The sequence below is a fragment of the Mobula birostris genome, chromosome 6, assembly GCF_030028105.1.
Source record: "Mobula birostris isolate sMobBir1 chromosome 6, sMobBir1.hap1, whole genome shotgun sequence".
Taxonomy (NCBI): domain Eukaryota; kingdom Metazoa; phylum Chordata; class Chondrichthyes; order Myliobatiformes; family Myliobatidae; genus Mobula; species Mobula birostris.
In genome coordinates, this window is record NC_092375.1 from 117,875,055 (window position 1) to 117,897,199 (window position 22,145).

General features: G+C 45.9%; 3 protein-coding genes across 4 annotated transcripts in view; 1 reads left to right on the forward strand and 2 right to left on the reverse strand.

Moving 5' to 3' along the window:
* tmem169b (transmembrane protein 169b) overlaps nt 1-22,145 on the forward strand; it is a 462,028-nt gene that overhangs the window by 210,570 nt on the left and 229,313 nt on the right. The window lies entirely within an intron of this gene.
* Nucleotides 314-12,557, reverse strand: rpl37a (ribosomal protein L37a). Its single transcript, XM_072261129.1, has 4 exons — nt 12,462-12,557; nt 11,494-11,622; nt 7,524-7,606; nt 314-451 (listed from the first exon to the last, which is right to left on the reverse strand). Exons 1-4 carry the CDS (start codon nt 12,462-12,464, stop codon nt 388-390), a joined length of 279 nt encoding a protein of 92 aa, XP_072117230.1. The 5' UTR covers nt 12,465-12,557; the 3' UTR covers nt 314-387.
* Nucleotides 21,455-22,145, reverse strand: part of smarcal1 (SWI/SNF related, matrix associated, actin dependent regulator of chromatin, subfamily a-like 1) — a 49,742-nt gene continuing 49,051 nt past the window's right edge. For both annotated transcript variants that reach the window (XM_072261132.1, XM_072261131.1), the window contains exon 16: nt 21,455-21,964. In XM_072261132.1, the coding sequence (XP_072117233.1) occupies nt 21,785-21,964 (180 nt within the window). In that variant the 3' untranslated portion in view covers nt 21,455-21,784. The remainder of the gene's footprint in view (nt 21,965-22,145) is intronic.

Here is a 22,145-nt window from a genome sequence, read left to right on the forward strand (position 1 = left end):
GGAAATTTCAAGCAAGTCTTCAAAATTAGAGCACCCATAGGGAATAATTCACATTGGTAGGCGGACATAGATCTAAGGTGATGGGTGGGAAACCTACTAGTGAAATATAAAGTCTTTTATAACTCCCTGCTCCAAAACTGCATTTGAGTCAACATCTCCCATTTAGCTCTAACAAGCAGCAGAGTGCAATCTCTTCAGACACCCTGCACCTCATATTTAACAGGCAAGCAAGGATCCTGTTTTGTCTATTAAAACTGACACTTTTTAAAAAAAGATAAGATGCAATGGTTAAAGAATGACTCAGAAGAACTGATGTATTTAACCTTTTATTAGCTAGATTGCTGGTGTACAAACAGCTGAAAGTTAGACACTCCCAGTGGCTGACATTTACTGGTCCTTCAGCTCCCGGAGGCGACGAATGGCGGACTTCACAGTGACAGCTGAAGTCGTGCTGGGGAAATAAAATGACATAATTAGAGGGACGGAAACATATCAATCCCCCCCCCCCCATCAGCCACCACCCTGAGCTGTATGCATATATTCCAATGCTGACAGCAAAGGAAGACTTCCTCATCTCTTGCTGTTAGTGTAGATGGACAAACAGTGGACCAAAGAGTACATTTCCATGTCCTACAACTTGCAGCAGGAACATCCAAACAATTTTTATATACATCCTTTGCTGAAGTTACTAAAACCAGGTCACCTGTTGTTCATGGTGAATACAGAAGAACTTGTCACTATAATATAAGAGAGCTTTTCCTAGGGAGTTGCCTAATTAGTGTGAGAGTCTATTAGGCCTCTCCAATTGTCCGAAGTGCCCAAACCAATTACCAAATAATCCACAGTAATCTCATTGCCCAGCACCAAGTGCATTACCTTCTACAGCCATGGTGGTTAAGAAGTGGCAGATGTCGAGTACATGGATTAACTTCACTCAGCTAAGTGAAGTGATCCAACACACTGACTTGTACCTCACAAGTCAGATGGTTAGATTTGTAGCATCAGTGTTACCCATCATTTATCAAACTACCTCTGAATTTTTGTCCAGGACTTGTGAGGGTAAATGGGCACTTCACTTGCTGAGTTACAAATGGAACTACATAATGCCTCCTCTGACCTGTGATGGAAGGTGATGCAGCGGAGGATGACTGAGCCCAGCTCACTGCCCTTAGAGCCTTCTGCAGCCATGTGCTGGGATGTTTAACCTCCAACACCTCCCTCCGTGAGATCAGACTCCTACCACTGGACAGTTTGCCCCTTAATGCCAAATAGGTCAGTTTTACCAAGGCTCCTCGATACCACACTTGGTATTAGCGTCCTTCTCAACCCCATTTTTCTGCCTGCTCCCGTACCTTTGACACCCTGACAAATTAAGAACCTATCAACCTCCACTTTAAATAAATATATCCAGTGGCTTGGCCTCCAGACAGCACTGGCAATGAATTCCACAAATTCACTACCTCCTGGCTAAAGAATTTCTTCAGCAACTCTGTTCTAAATAGATGTTCCTCTGTTCTGAGGCTGTGCCTTTAGTCCTAGACTCACTCACTATAGGAAACACCCTCTCCACATCCACTCCATCTAGTCCTTTCAATATTTGATAGGTTTCAAGTATGGACACAGAGCCACTAAACACTCATGTTAACTCCTTCATTCCCAGAATCATTCTGACAAAACCACCTCTGGACCCCTCCAATGTCTGTATATCTTTTCTCAGATAAGGGGCTTAAAACTACTCACAACACTCCTAGAGCCTTATAAAGCCTCAGCATTACTCTTGTATTCTAATCCTCTCAAGATAAATGCCAACACTGCATTTGCCTCCCTTAAAATTGATTCCACCTCAAGTTCCTTTGTACCTGTGATTTTTGAATTTTCTCATTTAGAAAATATTCTAGACCCTTATTCCTTCTACCAAAGTGCATGACCGTACTATAGTCCATCTGCCACTTTTTACCCTCCACCTTATCTTTGTATTGTCTGCAAATTTGGCCACAAAGCCATCAATTCCGCTATCCCAATAATTGACATTCAACGTGAATAAAAGTTGTAAGAATAAGAGAATTTGCTGTCCCCACCCCCCACTCTGCACTACCAGCCTCAGTTTCAGGCATCATCCCCATATTCTTGGATTCCTGTAATAGTCGAAAATAGACAACAGGTGCAAGAGTAGGCCATTCGGCCCTTTGAGCCAGCACCGCCATTCACTGTGATCATGGCTGATCATCCACAATCAGTATCCAGTTCCTGCCTTATCCCCATAACCTTTGATTCCACTATCTTTAAGAGCTCTATCCCTCTCTTTCTTGAAAGCATCCAGAGACTTGGCCTCCACAGCCTTCTGGGGCAGAGCACTCCACATATCCATATGTCCATCTCCATCAATGTTATCCCTACAATGTAGTTGATACATTTTGGGAAGTTAAATCCAGGTAGGACATATACAATAAATATTAAGAAATGCAGATGAACAGAGAAACCTACAGGTTCAAGTCCATAGTTCCTGGGTAGATGTGAGATGAATATATGTGACTTACTTGTCTTCAGGGCATAAAATGTAAAAGTCAAATAATATGTTGCAATTAAAAACCCATAACCCATATGCTATAGGAGCAGAATTACACCATTCAGCCCATCATGTCTCTTCTGCTATTCCATCATGGCTGATTAATTATACCTTTACACCCCATTCTCCTGTCTTCACCCAGTTGACATCTTTACTAATCAAGAACCAATCAACCCCTGCTGTAAGTATACCCAATGTCCTGGTAACCCTACCCACATTCACCACAGGATAGGCCACTAAGAATCCAATGCTGGTCACTACACTATCAGAAGGATGAGGTGCTACCAGTGAGTGCAGAGGCAGCTCACCAGGATGTTGCCTTTAGTTCTGGAGAGACCGGATTGGTCGGGTTCAGGCTTGTTTTCCCTGCAGTGAAGGAGGCTGAGTGGTGACATGAAATAAGAGAGGGTGGAAGGTTATTTAAAGGTGTTAAAGTTTTTTTGAAGAGAGAATGGTTAAGAACTGAAACACATCAGACAAACTGGTCGAATCACATGAACCGTTATGGTTAGAAGCATTCAAATGGACAAGACACGAATGCAGGCAAATAAATGGGCTAAACGGTTAGCCACAGACAAACAAGAGAGAATCTGCAGTTGCTACAAATTCAAGTAACACACACAAAATACTGGAGGAACTCAGCAGGACTACCAAAACAACGACTCTACTCTTTTTCATAGATGCTGCCAGGCCTGCTGAGTTCCTCTAACATTTTGTGTATTACTTAGGTTAACCAAAGCCCATTTTATACTGTGCTTACGCCACTCAGTTTTATATACCTCTACCATGATTCCTTCAGCCTTCTCTACACGGAAACCTAGCCTATCCATTCTAATTGTTACTAAAACACAGCATCCCAGGCAACAGCTTAGACAATCCATTTCTGCACCCTTTCCAGTGCAACCACGTTCCTGCTAGAGTGCAGTGGCCACATGGTCTTTGTGCTGCTGTATCCTACAAAGGACTGCTGCATGACTTGAGTTGTTACCACCCAGTTACACTAAATCCATATCAATCCCAATTTGTATACACCCTGCCCCCCCCCCGCCCCCGACACACATCCTACAGATTCTACACAGCAGGAACAACTCGCAGCAGTCAATCAACCAACTAAATTACTCATTCCTGTGACCAGGAAGGAACTGGAATGGGTGCATTATGGTTACATGTACTGAGGTACAGTGAAAAGCTTGTCTTGCATATTGCTCATACAGACCTGATCATTACACAGTGCACTGGGGTAGAATACCAGCTCAAGCAATAACAATGTAGAATAAAGTGGAACAGCTACAGAGAAACTACAGCACCTCCAAGTCGAATCTGCTTACAACATCATAAGACCACCTAGTCTACTCTGCAAGAATAAATCCAGTAAATCCACGTTGAACTGATTCGAAAGCAAGATGGGTTATGCGGTCTCTGCTGGCTCAAAAGGTGACGTGCTGGCAGTGCGCACAGGGAGGAGTACACAGACTGTTTCAAGTAGAACCATTCACACAGTGGGAGTGAAGAGGAATAGTGAAAATACAAGCACACGTCAGGGATGTTCTCTCTGCAGCCATGAGCCCCCAAAGCAGTGCCAGGATGAATGCCATCTCCTTAAGGCTGGAGTGGGAGGGCAAAGTTCTATGTGGCAGCAAAGACATTAGAAAGATGAGTAAAGTTGTGTCAGGAGCATGTGCACCTGGGATCCAGATTAAAAACAGAACACGACACAAAATCAAACTGCAAATCTCTGGTTTATTATCTGCAGTGTGCATATTTTCACAGGATAATTAAGACCAAAGAAGTGAATGTGTGGCTCAAAGATTGGTCTGGAAGGAACAAAATTCAGTTCTGTGTGACTGGGACAGATGAACTACGACCCAGCTGATGCATGCTGGACAGGTATAGGCAAGGCTTCGTACCAAATTTATTTTGGAAACTGGGGGAGGTGAACAATCAGCTCCAGTGAGCAGAAATACAGAATAGAGATATCCTATCAGGTAGGTAGGGCGATGAAGGCCTTTAGGATATTTGTCTTACATAGAATACAAGGAAAAGGAGGCCTTTCTTCAGCTTTGTACAACACCATTTAGACCACAGTTGGACCACTTGTGTGCAAGTCTGGCAGCCAGTACAGGTGCAGGAGACTCAGTGGTTCAGTATCAGCTGGGTTTATGTCCCTGCCACAAATTTCACTTCACATGTCAGTGAAAATACACTATAAAAGATTAAACCACAAGCAGTTCTGATGATCATTCAGTAGGAAAGGGTGTCATTAAGCCAGAAAAGATTCCCAGGGATGTTACTGGGACTGGAAGGCTTGAGCTACATGCACAGACTGGATATCTTCCCTCAGGAATGATGGTTTAGAACTGAGGGATAACTTTACAAAGTCATGAGAGGCTTAGATAAGGTGTATACTTAAAGCATTTTACTAAGGCTCAGAGAGGCAGTTTTCCCACATAGGGTAAATGGAACAAGCTGCCAGAGAAAGCAGTAGGATGGGTACAATTCAAATCTTTGAAATACACTTGAACAGGCCAGGTTGAACTGAAATGATTTAAGCTGTGGCCTGCAAGCATCAGCACTTCCATTCAGGGACTCAGTTAATGGTCTGTGTGTTAGTTATTTACTTTTCATTGTTTGCACGATTTGTTCTTTTCTGACACATGTTGGTGATTGGCAGTCTTTGTTGTGTGTGTTTTTTTTAAGAAATGGGTTCTATTGTGTTTCTTTGATTTGTGGCTGCCCGCAAGAAGGCTGTGTGCATACTTTGGTAATAAATATACTTTGAACTTGGGTTGTGAGGGATATGGGCCAAAAGGGACTAGCTCAGGGAGGCACCTTGCTAGGCTAAGGGGTCTATTTCAGTGTCGAATACCTCTAGGAATCTAATACATAAATGGTATATAACCATATAACAATTACAGCACGGAAACAGGCCATCTCGGCCCTTCTAGTCCGTGCCAAACTCTTACTCTCACCTAGTCCCACCGACCTGCACTCACCCCATAACCCTCCATTCCTTTCCTGTCCGTATAGTTGTCCAATTTAACTTTAAACGACATCGAACCTGCCTCAACCACTTCTGCTGGACGCTCGTTTCACACAGCTACCCCTCTCTGAGTAAAGAAGTTCCCCCTCATGTTACCCCTAAACTTTTGCCCTTTAACTCTCAACTCATGTCCTCCTGTTTGAATCTCCCCCACTCTCAATGGAAAAAGCCTATCCATGTCAACTCCATCTATCCCCCTCATAATTTTAAATACCTCTATCAAGTCCCCCCTCAACCTTCTATGCTCCAAAGAATAAAGACCCAACTTGTTCAACCTTTCTCTGTAACTTAGGAGATGAAACCCAGCTAACATTCTAGTAAATCTTCTCTGTACTCTCTCTATTTTGTTGATATCTTTCCTATAATTCAGTGACCAAAACTGTACATAATACTCCAAATTTGGCCTCACCAATGCCTTGTACAATTTCAACATTACATCTCAACTCCTATATTCAATGCTCTGATTTATAAAGGTCAGCATACTAAAAGCTTTCTTCACCACCCTATCCACATGAGATTCCACCTTCAGGGAACTATGCACCATTATTCCTAGATCCCTCTGTTCCACTGCATCCTTCAAGGGTAAAAGTTCAAAATCAGCAGAATATCCCACATTTGTAAATGAGGTGGTAATCAATTGCATCAAGCAGCCTGACAAAATGGACGGATAACCAGCAGATTAAGGTTGGAACAACAACAGACAATATGGTCCAAATGTGCCAAGAACTGAAAAGTGGCAGAGTACACATGGCTGTCTATCTTGGCACAGAGAAACAGTACAAAAGCAATGTTCAGACACAACTGGTACATGGCATCCAATCCTCATTAACTGAAGAGTGAGCATGAAGCTTCCCTCCCAGAAAGGGCCTGCGAATAGTTTCAGCTACAGGATTGGACTGGAGATAACCCTGAAGCAACAAGAGGCAGTAGAGCTGAGAAAGATGGAGTAGGTAATGACTGGTTTGTGTTAACAGAAGGAACATAATCAGGTAGTGAAAGGGTTAATACAGCTCCAGCCCATTGCTACATTTATCAGTACCCACCCCACTTGCCAGTATTAACCAGTCTTGCACATTCCAGTATCTGCCCAGATTCCTCCAAAATCTCTTTTAGCATTTCATCCCAGATACCAACTACCCTGTATGTGAAGCATTTATCCCTCAGATCGCCTTTAAACGCCTTCCTCTCACCTTCAGCTTTAGATTAACTTTAATTTTAGTTAAGGAACACAACTCAGAAGGTGCAGGTTTATGCAAAGATTTGTTGTTTTACTGTGTTCATGATTTGGAATTTACCAACTGCCACAGTGGTGGAAGCAGCCTCATGAACAGTAGCAATTCCAGTTCTGAAGACCAACAAGACCTCACCAAAACTCTGCACAACTTCAGCAAGAGTTCCTCACTGGAACCAACTTGCAATTACCGCTGCCCTATGAGTGCTTTACAGAGCCGAATATTTACTTTCTAAATCCCATGAAACAACACGTCCCTCAGTACACAAATGTTTTCCTAGTTAGACCATCTCTTTACTCTTGTCTACATGAATGACCTCACAGCAACGTTTGACCCACACTCTCCAAAGTAACGACTCCTCTCACTCATCTATCAACAGGCTCACTGCATTATTATGGGACAGATTTCCTAATGTATATATGCCCAGGCACTTGAATAGCCTTATGCCTCAAATTTCCACACTCAACATGTCTGTCACAATGTTCCCTGTGGACTCAATGGTAGGCTGCAGTTGAGAGGGGGTTCACTATCAGAACGTGCAATAAATCAGATCTTACATATTTTCCAAACTGCAGATTAGGAGATAAAAGTGTGTGCAATTCATTCTAGATTAATGTGAACATGTACGATGCTCCCAGGTCATCTACAGATACAGGTATCTTTCACCCACCAGCTCAGTACTTACTTGTAGGCCCAGGCTCCTCCAGCTACTGTCTTCATGCAGGACCCACAGTGCCAGATTCCAACAGCTCTCCTCTTCATCTTGGTCTGTGGGAAGGAGAGATGCAGGAGTTACTACCAGTGAAACTCACACAATCCTTGTACGGTACAACTAGGATCAGCAGCTCCAGAAATTTCCACAGATATCAAGAGCAGACCCATGGTGGACTTTGGACAATCCCTAAGCCGTGGATTGACTGTGGGGGAAATGGACTGACAGTACTTTGGGCTGAACAACTTGTTCAGAGCAAGCAATAGACAAATACAGCAAGGAAACAGGCTTTCTGGCCCACATCCCTTCAAACTCTGCCTTCCACTTACCTATTCAATGACAGTATTGTACCTACCTCAACCACTTCCTCTGGCAGCTCATTATGTCCCTTTTAAATCTTTCCCCTCACCCTCAATCTATGTCCTCTGGTTTTGAACTCCCCCACCCTGGTGAAGACCTTACAATTATCCACCAATCATAACATTTCTCTCAAGACTGCCACTCGTTCTTCTATGTTCCAAGGAATGAAGACCAATGCTGGCCAACCTCTCCCTATAACCCAGTCCTGATTAACATCCTTGTAAATCTCTTTTGCACTCTAGCTGTTTCTGCAACTGCACACAGTATCAAGGGCAGCCTCACCAACAACCTAATTAACTACAATATGTCCCAACTCCCATCTCTGATGTCCTGATGAAGGTCAGTGTGCCACCCAGTCTACCCGTGACTTCAACAACAATGCACGTATACTCCCTAGCTCCCTTGTAGAGAACCTAACCTTCCAGACCAGCCTTCCTGCCTAGTGGGATCTCTTGTCAAAGGCTACCAACATTCTCCAGAGTCATCCTATCATCTACCCTTTTGGCTACCTCTTCAAAGAACGCCCAGATTCATCAAAACGATTTCCCATGGACAAAGTTATGCTGACTCCTCCTAAGATGCAATGTGCAGTGAGACTGTGAAGATGAATAGATAGGGCATAAACAGTCAGTTGGATGGGTCAAGACATTTTTGACTTTAAAAAGACAGCAGATGAGTAATAGTGGTGAACATAGAGCTTGAATCAGTACATGGAATTATGACTGAGAGACTTGACTGTTGCACCAGCAGGTTGATGTTCTAGTGCCTAAATGTTTCAAAAGTGATAGGGAGGGTGGTAGAAGTGGAGCACCCAAACCCCTGAACTCACTTTGTAGGACCTCATCATCCTTCCTGCCTATGTCATGTTTACCAAAGTAGACTACAGGTGTGCGCTGCTTAACGTCCATTCAGACAACGTCCGATCGCATATACGTACGTAGTCCCGATCGGAGAACGTGACGTAGCAGACATAACCAATCTCATGTATCGTGCGTCTCTTGAGTGTAGTAACGTTATCTCTCTGTTTAATTCTCTTTCGAAAATATTACCGTAAAGTGCAACAGCAAAACCATTCCTAGTGATAGCAGCAACAAGAAGCAAAGGAAAAGTATTGATTTGGAAGTGAAACAAAAGGTTATTAAACAATATGAAGGTGGAAAACCAGTGAATGCTATTGCTCGGGATTTAGGTATGTCGCAATCAACAATCACAAAGATCCTGAAAAACAAAGAAAAAGTTCTCGAAGCTGTTAAAGGATCGGCTTCACTGAAAACTACAAGAGAGACCTATATCGGATATGGAGAAATTGCTAATGACATGGATTTAGTCAATACAGGTACACTACAGTACTCCATATAGGTTTGCTAAGTATACAATATGGTGTTCGCACAATGTCCGCTTTCACAGAATGTATCATGGACGTTAAGCGATGCATACCCACATAACCTCTGACTGCTCACTCTTCCCCTTAAGAATGCGGTGAACTCAATCCAAGATTCCCTAACCCTGGCACCTGGGTGGCAATATGCCATTCAGGAATCTCATTCGCGTCCAGAGAACTTCGTCTGTTGCCCTAACCAGGTAATCCCCAATCACCCCTGCTCAACTCTTCTGAACCACAGATCCAGACTTAGTGGCTGAGACATTACTGCCAGGGCTTTCCCCTGATACACTGTTCCTACCCCCTCCCCCCATAACACTATCCAAAACAATGTACTTGTTATGCAGGGGGATGGCCACAGGGATACTCTGCACTGATTGACTATTCCCTTGGTCTCTCCTGACAGTCACCCATCCTCCACTTTGGGGTGAATGCCCCCCTGTATCACCCATCAATCAACCCCTCATCCAGCTCTCTAACAATCTGCAAGGGACTGCAGCCAGACGCACTTCTCACCGGTGTAGTCAGGGACAATGGAGCTCTCCCTGACTTACCGCAGCCTGGAAGAGGAGCACGCCACCGCCCCAGCTGTCAATTCTGGTAGCAGAGCATTCGGGGTGACACCATTAAAGCTGGGGGCGTTGAACTTCGGAGTTCAAATCTGGCATCCTCTGTATGCAAGCTTGTACATTCTTCCTTGTGTGTGTATGGGTTTTCTCCCAGAGCCCAAAGATGGATCATTTAGTGGGTTAATTGGTCACTGTAAATTGTCCTATGGTTAGGTGGGTTGCTGGGGCCAGAAGGACCCGTTCTGTACTATACCTGTAAAATACCCACTGCTCTTACCTGTGCAATAAAGTAACAGTAGCCCCCACCCCTTCTCACTGAAGCTTCGAGCCAAAGCCTCAGCTCCCCAGTCCAACACCAGCCCACTGCAACAATGACTGCTCCCACAATGGCCACTCACTTCACTAACGTTTCATTAGCTACTGCCAATTAGTTAATTACCCAATGTGTCAGCTAGGGCTTTTCTAGTTGCAGTGAAGGAGGATGAAAGGCAGCTTCAGGAATTATCACGTGTACATTGAAACACAGTGAACTGCGTCATTTTCATTAATGACCAACACAGCCGAAGAGGAGCTGGGGGCATCCCACAAGTGGTGCCACACCTTCCGGCACCAAAACAAGCCCCATTCGTCCCACCCACGCAAACCAACAGTCCTTGAACGCTACGACAGGCCATCTTCTGCCTCCCAAGGACCTGGATTCAGACTTGCAGACTTTGGGCCTTCAATGTCCCCAGTGGACTTGCAGAAATTCACAGACCTGGGGCTCCAGCCAACAGGCCTGGACTTAGAGCTCCTGATTTGATCCTCGATATTGACTCCAGGACCTGCTGATCACGGAGCACCAGGCCGCGAACTCCACTTGCTCATCAGATCTCGTGCCTCCCGACCGCATGGGACCCGTCAACAACTCATGACCCTGGGTGGAGTAAGGGGTGCCACGAGCCTTCACCCATGCAGGCCTGCCGGCCCAATTCCCCAGCTCACCGATGTTCCAGGCCCACGCTGCTGGCCTTCAACACACAGCAGAGACTCAAGACTCCGTCCTGAGCCCTAACTCCAGTCCCTGTCCCCAAAACTATACCCATGAGTCCCCCCCCCCCCAAAAAGGAGCCGCAACCTCAACCCCGAGATGTTCAATAACGTGAGAGGCATAGGTAGCCCGTACCCTTTTCCAGCGTGGCAACGATGAGTAGCAGAAGATGGCCATTAAGTGAGTGGAGTAAAGTTTGGTGAAGATGTCAAAGATAGTTCTCTTTAAAACAGAATGCTGGGTGCCTGGAACATGCTACCAAGGAATGTGATAGAAGTAGACACATTAGGGCATTTAAAAGGCTCGTCTAGGTTAAACCAGACCGTCTATGCAAACGCTGATAGGCCCTGGCCCTCCAGTAACTGTCCCATCACTCATTGATTAGCCTTTTTAAATATTAACTACCTTCTAATTCAGAAACTTCACCAATGCCCAACAATAAAGTACCCATCTCCACAGAGGTCTGCCACCACTCCAGCTAAGCCTGAGGACATCCTCAGTCAGGCCCTGTGGATTTATCCAGCTGAATGTACTGTAAGGAAGCAGGTAAGATAGCAAGGGGTCCTCTTCAATACCAGCCCCCTCGATCGTGCAACGACTCACCTTCCCACAGAAGGAGCAGGTGTACTTGGCGTGTTGGCTGATCTCGATCTTTTTCACCATTTTGCGGAGAGATGCTCCGTACCGGGTGCCATACTTGCCCACGATCCCAACCTTCTTTGTGCGTTTCGCCTGGAAAAGAGTAACTGGTCAGTCAGGCTCCATGGTCCCTCCATCCACCCAGACGCCCCATCTCTGCCCGCTTCCACCAGACACACAGCACCACATTTCGGATTCCCGCTGGATCCCCAGATACAGTATCAACTCCACAGCCGAGGCACCATTGCTGAAATCTGCAGACCCCAGCTTCAGAACCAGAACCTCAAGCACGCTCCTCAACCTCCTCTCACCATTTGCCACTGCCCCAGAGTGCGGCCTGTTCTCCCAGATATCACTACCCTGTACCCCCTGTCCCATCCAGGACCCCCAGTTCTAACCCACCCTCCAACCCCTTTCCCCACTCCGCGCCCCTCCCCTTAGGCCACCCACTCCCCAACCTACCGGGGCCTGGCACCCCAGTTTGCACGGCCGTGACCCTAATTACAACCGCCATAGTCTCCCCATCCAGCACCCTCTCTACCCGAGCTCTCCCCTGGTTCAAGCCCCGATCTACCCCAGCAATGCCGGCCCACTTCCCGGTTCTCCACCGGCCTTGGTCTCCCTCTCTGCCCACGGTTCTCGAACCGGCTCCCCGGTGTCTCCCCTCAGTTCCCCCTCCCACCCCGGCCTCTCTCCGCTCACAACACTCGGCCACCGCACGGATCCGCGCCGAACCCGGTGCCACCACAGACGAGGAGGAGCAGGACCCCGGAGTCCCGGAGAGGTTTCGCGGCTTCCCGCTCACGTATCCGGACCCCGGTGCCGATGGCGGCAGATGGGCGCTCCCCCCGGACCCGGTGCGGGCCTGAACGGGGCGGATGGCGGCGGATTCCCGCTTCCCTCCCCCCTCGGTCCCGGCCGCGGCCGCTCACCATCGTCCCAGATCCAGCAGAGGGCCAGCCCCTTCGCGCACGCGCAATATGACAGTCAGCCGGCGGATGTGGCGTCACCTCTCGGGCGCAACAACGAGGGATTGCGACCGCCGAGGCTCCGGGGGCAACTGGGAAGCGAAAATGACCGGGTGGTCGGTCCGAGGGCGGGGGTGTTCGCGGTCCGGTTCGCAAGGAGCAGCCGCGGGTCCGTGGTGATCCGGACCGGCAAGCACCCGGGGGGATTGGGCCCGGGGCTGGCGGACGGTCTGGGGTCTAGAAGCTTGGCAACCAGTCCGGGAGAGGGGGACCTTCTCGCCTCTTTGTTCCCTTCATTGCCCGAGCTTCCATCAGTGACCGCTCCCGTAAGTCCGCAGTGGTACCCGGTACAGACTGAGGGGGGAGAGCGGAGAAGCAACGCGCACGATCTCAGTCCTGATGAAGGGTCTCGGCCCGAAACGTCCACTATACTCTTGTCTATAGACGCTGCCTGACCTGCTGAGTTCCTCCAGCATTTTGTCTGTGTTGCTCTGGATTTCCAGCATCTGCAGATTTTCTCGTGTTTGGGAAAGGAGAGAAGTTAGGTTTGACCCAGCCAGGGTATAAAGAGTCAGTCCATTAACCCACCACGACCTCCAAATCAACCGCTCCTCTCCGCAGCCCCTCAGCACCCTTCATTCCCCCATAGAAACACAGAAATCTACAGCATATTACAGACCCTTCGGCCCACAATGTTGTGCCGACTCTAGAAACAACTTGGAATTTTACTACCGCATAGCGCTCTATGCTCCATGTACCTATATAAGAGTGTCTTAAAAGACCCAATTGGATCCACCTCCACCACCTTCACTGGCAGTGCATTCGACGCACCCACCATTCTCCGTGAAAAACTTACCCCTGACCTCTGTATCTACTTCCAAGCACCTTAAAGCTATACCCCCTCATATTAGCATTTCAGCCCCTGGCTATCCATACGACCAATGCCTCTCAACATTTTATACACCTCTATCAGGTCACCTCTCATCCTCCGTTGGTCCAAGGAGAAAAGGCCAGATTCACTCAGCCTATATCTCATAAGGCATGCTCTCCAATCAAGGCAACATCTTTGTAAATATCCTCTGCACTCTCTCTATAGTATCCACACCCTTCCTGTAGTGAGATGACCAGAACTGAACACAGTACTCGAAGTGGGGTCTAACTAAGGACTTACATAGCTCACGGGTCTTGAACTCAATCCTACTGTTGATGGAAGGCCTATACACCTTAACAATACTGTCAACCTACGCAGCAGCTTTGACTGTCCTATCGACATGGACCTTAAGATCTTGTTGATCCTCCACACTGCCAGGAGTCTTACCATTAATATTGTAATTTGTCTTCAAATTTGACCTACTGAAATTAACCACTTCACACTTATCTGGGCTGAACTCCATTTGCCACTTCTCAGCCCAGTTTTGCATCCTATTAATGTTATGCTATAACCTCTGACCACCCTGCAGACTATCCACAACACCCCCAACTTTTGTGTCATCAGCAAACTTACTAACCCACCCTTCTACTTCCTCATCCAGGTCATTTATAAAACTTACAAAGAGGCAGGTTTGCAGAACAGATTCCCCGAGGCACACCACTGGTCACCGTCCTGCATGCGGAATACGAATCATCTACAACCACCCTTTGCCTTCTGTGGGCAAGCCAATTCTGGACCCACAAAGCAAGGTCTCTTTGGATCCCATGCCTCCTTACTTTCTGAATAAGCCTTGCATGGGAAACCTTATCAATTGCCTTACTGAAATCCATATACACTACATCCACTGCTCTACCTTCATCAATGTGTTTTGTACATCCTCAAAGAATTCAATCAGGATTGTAAGGCATGATCTGCCCTCGGTAAAGCCATGCTGTCTATCCCTAATCAGATTATGTTTCTCCAAATGCTCATAAATCCTGCCTCTCAGGATCTCCTACAACAACTTGCCATCATTGAAGTCAGACTCACTGGTCTATAATTTCCTGGGTTATCCTTACTTCCTTTCCTGAACAGGGGAACAATGTTTGCAACCCTCCAATCCTCCGGTACTTCACCCTTCCCTATTGATGATGCAAAGATCATTGCCAGAGGCTCAGCAAACTACTCACTTACTTCCTACAGTAGCCTGAGGTATATCTCGTCCGGACCTGGTGACTTATCTAACTATATACCTTTCATAAACTGCAGCACAACCTTTTTCTTAACCTCTATATGCTCAAGCATTTCAATCGTCCCCACAATTGCCAAGGTCCTTCTCACTGGTGAATACTGAAGCAGAGTATTCATTAAGTACCTCGGCTACCTCCTTCGGCTCCATGCACATGTTTCCACTATTGCACCAGATTGATCCTATTCTCACACGGCTCATCCTCTTGCTCTTCATGGAGAATGCCTTGGGGTTTTCCTGAATCTGCTCGCCAAGGCCTTAACATGTCCCCTTCTAGCTCTGCTATTTTCATTCTTGAGCTCCTTCCTGGCACCCTTGTACTTTTCTAGAGCTCTAACAGTACTTAGTTTCTTGAACCTTTTGTAAGCTTTTCTTCTCAACTAGATTTTCTACATCAGTTCTACACCATTGTTCATTTACCCTACCATCCTTTCCTTGTCTCAATGGAACATACCTATGCAGAACGCCGTGCAAATGTTCCCTGCTGCTTCCAATTTATGTTCCCAAGTTCCTGCCTAATAGCACCATATTTTCCCCTACCCCAATTAAATGTTTTCCCAAATTGTCTGCTCCTATCCCTCTCCAGCTATGGTAAAGGAGATAGAGTTGTGATCATTACCTCCAAATTGCTCTTGCACCGAGATATCTGACACCTGACCAGGTTCATTTCCCAATACCAGATCAAGTACAGCCTCTTCTTTAGTTGGCTTTTCTATATATTGTGTCAGGAAACCTTCCTGAACACACCTAACAAACTCCACTCCATCTAAACCTCTTGTTCTAAGGAGATGCCAGTCAATATTAGGAAAGTTAAAATCACCCATCACAACAATCCTGTTATTATTGCACCATTCCAGAATCTGCCTCCCTACCTGCTCCTCTGTTGCTATTGGGTGGATCTACAAAAAACACCCAGTAGAGTTATTGCCCCTTCCTGTTCTGACTTTCACCCACAATGACTCAGTAGACAATCCCTCCATGACTTCCTCCTTTTCTGCAGCCATGATACTATCCCTGATCAGCAATGCCACACCCCCACCTCTTTTGCCTCCCTCCCTGTCCTTTTTAAAACATCTAAAGCCCGGCACACTCAACACCCATTCCTACCCCCGAGACATCTAAATCTCTGCAACAGCCGCAACATCATAGTTCCACATATTGATCCACACTCCAAGTTCATCCGCTTTGCTTATGATTAAAATAGAAACACCTCAAACCGTCTGGCTGAGTGCATCTTTGCTCTATCATCTGCTTATCCTTCCTCATAAACTCCCTCCAAGCTGTCTCTACTTATGCGTTAAACCCCCATCCTCTGCCTCTTCACTTCAGTTCCCACCCCACAGCATATCTAGTTTAAACTCTCTCCAACAGGATTAGCAAACCTCCCTCCCAGGATATTGGTTCCCCTCTAGTTCAGGTGTAACCTGTCCCACTTGTACAGGTCACCCCTTCCTCAGAAAAGGGTCCAATGATCCACGAACTTGAAACGCTGTCCCCTGAACCATCTCCTCAGCCACTCATTCATCTGCACTATCTTCCTGTTCTGACCTTCCTTAGCTCATGGCACTTGGAGTAACCCAGAGATTACCACCTTGGAGGTCCTACAGTTTCCTTCCTAACTCGCTAAACTTACTGCACAGGACCTCTACCCCTCTCCTGCCTATGTCATTTGTACTAACATGTACCACATCCTCCGGTTACTCACCCTCCCCTTCAAGAATATTCTGGACCCTAGCACCCAGCAGGCAACACACTATCCTGGCATCTCTTCTGCTGCTGCAGAATCTCCTATCTATCCCCCTAGCTATTGAATCTCCATGACTATTGCTCTGCCTGACTTCACCCTTCTCTTCTGAGGCTCAGAGCTGACCACAGTGCTATTGGTCTGGCTGCTGCTGCTTTTCCCAGATAGGTCATCCCCCTCAGAAGTATCCAAAGGGGTATACAGTACCTGTTGCTGAGGGAAATGACCACAGGGGAACCCTGCCCTGACTTCCCTCTCTCGGTGTTCACCCATATACTACCCAAGTTCTGCACTCTGGGTATAACCACTTGTCAAAAGTCGTATCTATCAATTGCTCTGCCTCCCGGATGATCTTAAGTTCATTCAACTCCAGCTCCAGCTCCTTAATGCTATCTTTCGTGAGCTGGAGCTGGCTGCATTTCCCACTGATGTAGTCATCAGGAAGACTATCAGGTTCCATGAATTCCCACATCCTACGGGAGGAGCATTCCTCTGCCATATCTGCCATCCTGCCTGCACTCTACAATGGGCAACAAGACCTAATCAGCAATAATGAAAGGGAAAAAAATGCCTCCATGCCCTGCCACTTTATACTGCACTCCACACCTCGTACCTGCAATTACTGCCCTACGGTTTTCATCTGCCCTTTACTCTCTAGAAGAGTTCCCCTTGCCAAGTCCCTTTGTCACTATCATTTCCTGTCAGAGACATTTTTAGTGCTACTTAATGCACATACAATCAGTCTATGTACAGTATATAAGCTAATCTTATCCGTATGTATAGGGCCACGTGCAGTTACTTGTACATTGTGTTTTATACAGTTGCTTTTATATTCATATTTAATGTGTTTTTATATCCATTGTGTTTTTTAATGCTGCATCGGATCCGGAGTAACAATTTTGTTCACCCTTCCACTTCTATGCTGAAGAATGATGGACAGAGAAAGCAGGATCTTCCAGTGGCCACACGGTTTAATTCCACATCCCATTCCCATTCTGACATGTCTATCCACAACCTCCTCTATTGTCAAGATGAAGCCACACTCAGGTTGGAGGAACAACACCTTATATTCCATCTGGGCAGCCTCCAACCTGATGGCATGAACATTGACTTCTCTAACTTCTGTTAATGCCCCACCTCCCCTTTGGACCCCATTCCTTATTTATTTATTTATCTCCTCCCCTTTTTCTCTCTCTTTTTTCTCCCTCTGTCCCTCTCACTATAACTCCCTGCCCATTCTCTGGGCTCCCTTCCCCCTTTCTTTCTCCCTAGGCCTCCCATCCCATGATCCTCTCCCTTCTCCAGCCTAGTATCCCTTTTGCCAACCAACTTTCCAGCTCTTAGCTCCATCCCTCCCCCTCCTGTCTTCTCCTATCATTTCAGATCTCTTACTATCTCTTCTTTTGGTTAGTCCTGAGGAAAGGTCTCAGCCCAAAACGTCGACTGTACCTCTTCCTATAGATGCTGCCTGGCCTGCTGTGTTCACCAGCATTTTTTGTGTGTGTGGTTTGGACTTCCAGCATCTGCAGATTTCCTTGTGTTTGGTCTATATTTCCTTTCTTTTGCCTTCTTCCCTTCTTAAAGAGTGGAGTGACATTTGCAATCTTCCAGTCCTCTGGGACCATGCCAGAATCAAGTGATTCTTGAAAGATCATGACCAATGCAATCTTTATCTCTTCAGCAACTTCTCTCAGGACTCTGGGATGTAGTCCATCTGGTCCAGGTTACTTATCCACCGTAAGACCTTTGAATTTGCCTAGTACCTTTTCCTTTGTAATAGCAATGGCACTCACTCCTGCTCCCTGACACTCACGGACCTCTGGCACACTGCTCGTATCTTCCACAGTGAAGACTGATGCAAAGTACCCACTAAGTTTATCTGCCATTTTTTATCCCCCATTACTACCTCACCAGCATCATTTTTCAGTGGGCCAATAACAACCCAAACCTTCCTTTTACTTTTTATATAACTGAAAAACTTCTGGTACCCCGCTTTATATTATTGGCTAGTTTGCCCTCATATTTCATCATTCCCTTCTTATAGCTTTTTTTGAATTACTTTTTGTTGGATTTTAAAAGCTTCCCAATCATCCAACTTCCCACTCACTTTTGCTACCTTATATGCCCTTTCCTTGGCTATTATGTAGTCCTTAATTTCCCTTGTTGCCTACACCTGCCATTTGAGAACAACTTCTTCTGTGGGACATATCTATCCTGTGCATTATGAACTATTCCCAGAAACTTCAGCTGTCTCTGCTCTGCCGTCATCCTCATCAATATCCTCCTCCAATCCAGCTGGGCAAGCTCCTCTCTCTCATGCCTCTGTAATTCCCTTCAGTATGTGATACTTATATATGTGACTTATGCTTCTTCCTCTCGAATTGCAATATGAATTCAATCATATTAAAATTACTGCCTCCTAAGGTTTCCTTTACATTAAGCTCCCTAATAAGATCTGGGTTATTACACAACACCCAATCTAAGATAGCCTTTCCCTGAGTAGGCTCAAGCACAAACTGTTCTAAAAAGCTATCTTGTAGGTATTCAACAAATTCTCTCTCTTGTGATTCAACACCAACCTGATTTTCCCAATCCCTTTGCATATTGGTTCCCCATTGCAATTGTGACATTACCCTTATTACATGCCTTTTCCAGCTCCCTTGGCAATCTCAACCCCACATCTTGGCTACCATTTGTAGGCCTACATATGATTCCAAAAATGTTTTCTTTCCACCTTTGTCGTTTCTTAACTCCACAAAGATTCAACATTCTCTGACCCTATGTCACCTCTTTCTAAAGATGTAATTCCATCTCTTACCAAAAGAGCCACTCCACCGTCTGTGCCTTCCTGCCTGTCCTTTTGATACAAGGTATATCCTTTGATTGTGTCTCCACTAAATCATTCAGAGTCTTCTCCTATCAGAAGCCCCGAATGAACCATGAGATCCAAAATCTGCTGAGAGCCAGATCAGAGGCATTCAATTCTAATGACCAAGAGGTCCAGGTACGATCTCTGGAAAGCCATATGTCATGGACAAAGTGGCAATTCCAGAGCAAAACTGAATCAACGAGGGCTGCTCGACAGCTGTGGCAGGGCTTGAATACTATCACCTCTTAAAAAGTTAAATCGTGATATAGGAGACAACTAGGCTTCACTTCCAGAAGAACTTAATGCCTTCCATGCTCTCTTTGACCATCACAACCTCTCACAGCCCCCACTAATCCTATGATCTCAGTCTCTGAAGCCGATGTGTGAGCTGCCTCTAGGAGGGTGAACCCACAAAAAGCTTCTGGCCCGGATAGGGTACCTGGCCAACTACTAAAGGCCTGTGCTGATCCTGGCTGGAGTGACTGAGGTTTTTAATCTCTCACTTTAGCAGTGTGTGGTACCCACCTGCTTCAATTATTCTGGTGCCCAGGAAGAGCGTGGTGACCTGCCTCAATGATGTTGCCCATAGCACTGACATCCATAGAGGTGTAGTGCTTTGAGAGGTTGGTGAGGAAACATATCAACGCCTGACTGAGTAGTGACTTGAATCCACTCTAATTTGCCTCCTGGAGCCACAGGTCTACAGCAGATGCCATTGCACTGGCTCTGCACTCATCTCTGCAATATCTGGACAGCAGGATATCTATACGTCAGGATGTTCCTCATCAACTACATCTCAGCATTCAATACCACCATCCCCTCAAAACTATTCAGTAAGCTCCAAAATCTTGGCCTCAACACCTCATTGTGGAATTGGATCCTGGATTTCCTCACTTGCAGACCCCAGTCAGTTTGGATTGGCAACAACATCTCCTCCACAATCTCCATCAGCACAGGTACTCCACAAGACTGTGTGCTTATCCCCCTGCTCTACACTTACAACTGTGTGGCTAAGCACAGCTCCAAGGCCATATTCAAGTTTGTTGATGACATCACTATCATAGGGCATATCAAAGTATTGATGAATTGGCATATAGGAGGGAGACATAAGAACAACCTCTTACTCAACGTCAGTAAGACCAATGAGATTATTACAGACTTCAGGAGAAAGAAACCAGATGTCCATGAGTCAATACTCAAGAGGATCAGAGGTGGAAAGGGTCAGCAACTTTAAATTTCTAGGTGTTACTATTTTGGGAGACCTGGCCTGGGCCCAGCCCACACGTGCAATTACAAAGAAAGCACAGCAGCACCTCTACTTCCTTAGGAGTTTGCAGAGAATTGGTATGACATCAAAAACGTTTGACAAACCTATATAGATGTATAGTGGAAATCAAATTGACTGGCTGCATCACAGCCCTTGAACAGAAAGTCCTACAAAAAGTAGTGGATTTGGCCCAGTCCAGCCCTCCTAACCACTGAGCACATCTACATTAAACACAGTCACAGGAAGGCAGCATCCATCATCAGGTACCCCCACCATCCAGGACATACTCTCTTCTTGCTGCTGTCATCAAGAAGGTACAGGAGCCTCAGGACTCACACCACCAGGTTCAGGAACAGTCACTACCCCTCAAACATTAGGCTCACCAGCCTATAGGGCCCTGGCTTGTCCATGTAGCCCTGTTGAATATATAGGCATCTGTTAGTCTCGTGAGACCATGGATTTGCGCCTTGGAAGGTTTTCAGGGCGCAGGCCTGCGCAAGGTTGTATGGAAGACCGGCAGTTACCTATGCTGCAAGTCTTCCCTCTCCACGCCACCGTTGTTGTCAAAGGGAAGGGCACTAGGGCCGATACAGCTTGGCACCAGTGTCGTCGCAGAGCAATGTGTGGTTAAGTGACTTGCTCAAGGACACAACACGCTGCCTCAGCTGAGGCTCGAACTAGCAACCTTCAGATCACTAGACTGACGCCTTAACCACTTGGCCACGCGCCAACATCCCTGCTGAATAACAACAAAAGCATCCAGTCTTCTAGTCCCTCTCTCATGTGGTATTTTGCTCTCTAATGAGCAAAATACCACAAGGGATCAAATAATGATTATGTACTCATTAACAGCGCAATTATTAAAACAAAAACTCTTAAAACCCCTTAAATTTCACTCAAAACAAAAAACTTCCAGACTTTATTAAAAATAGTTTTATTATAAATGAAACCTCATTCTGCATTAAACATTCCACTGATCATTAAGACAATGAAACACATTCTAGGTCTCAGCATTATTGTTTTTTTTTTAAAAAGACCGAAGAGATGTAACTCAGAGGCCTGCTGCAAATTTCAGTTTGACGACCCTGCTCAAGACCAATTTCACTCCAACAACCCATTGCTCCAGTTCAGTCATTTATTTACAAGTTGTGCAATCAGTAGAGGGAGTGCATGGGCACAGAGCAGGACAGCGCTTACACACAATGCAAGCTGAATTAAAGACCAATCACTTAATACAAGCTTTTTCCACTACTTCCCAAAATATTCATCAATTTTTTTCTTCTTAACAGGAGTCTCTGCTTGATCAGTTTGCTCGACAGTGTCGATACACAGGTCGGCAGCTTCAAGAAGAAGAGCTTTGTCACTGGTCTCTTCAGAATCAACCAAATTCAGCTGGAAGAAGTCCATCAGCTTTGTTTGTTTCTGACCCTGCACAAAAATATAATCCTGGTTAAAAATAGAGAAAAACTGATCCAATCCACTTTCAGCAACAATTGAAGGATATTAATCTACATGTGGATGGCAAAGCTAGCCCAGATGAGAAGGGCAGAGATAATTGTTTCAATAAAAAAAAAAGCAGCACCATCTGGAACTGTCCCAATTCTATCTC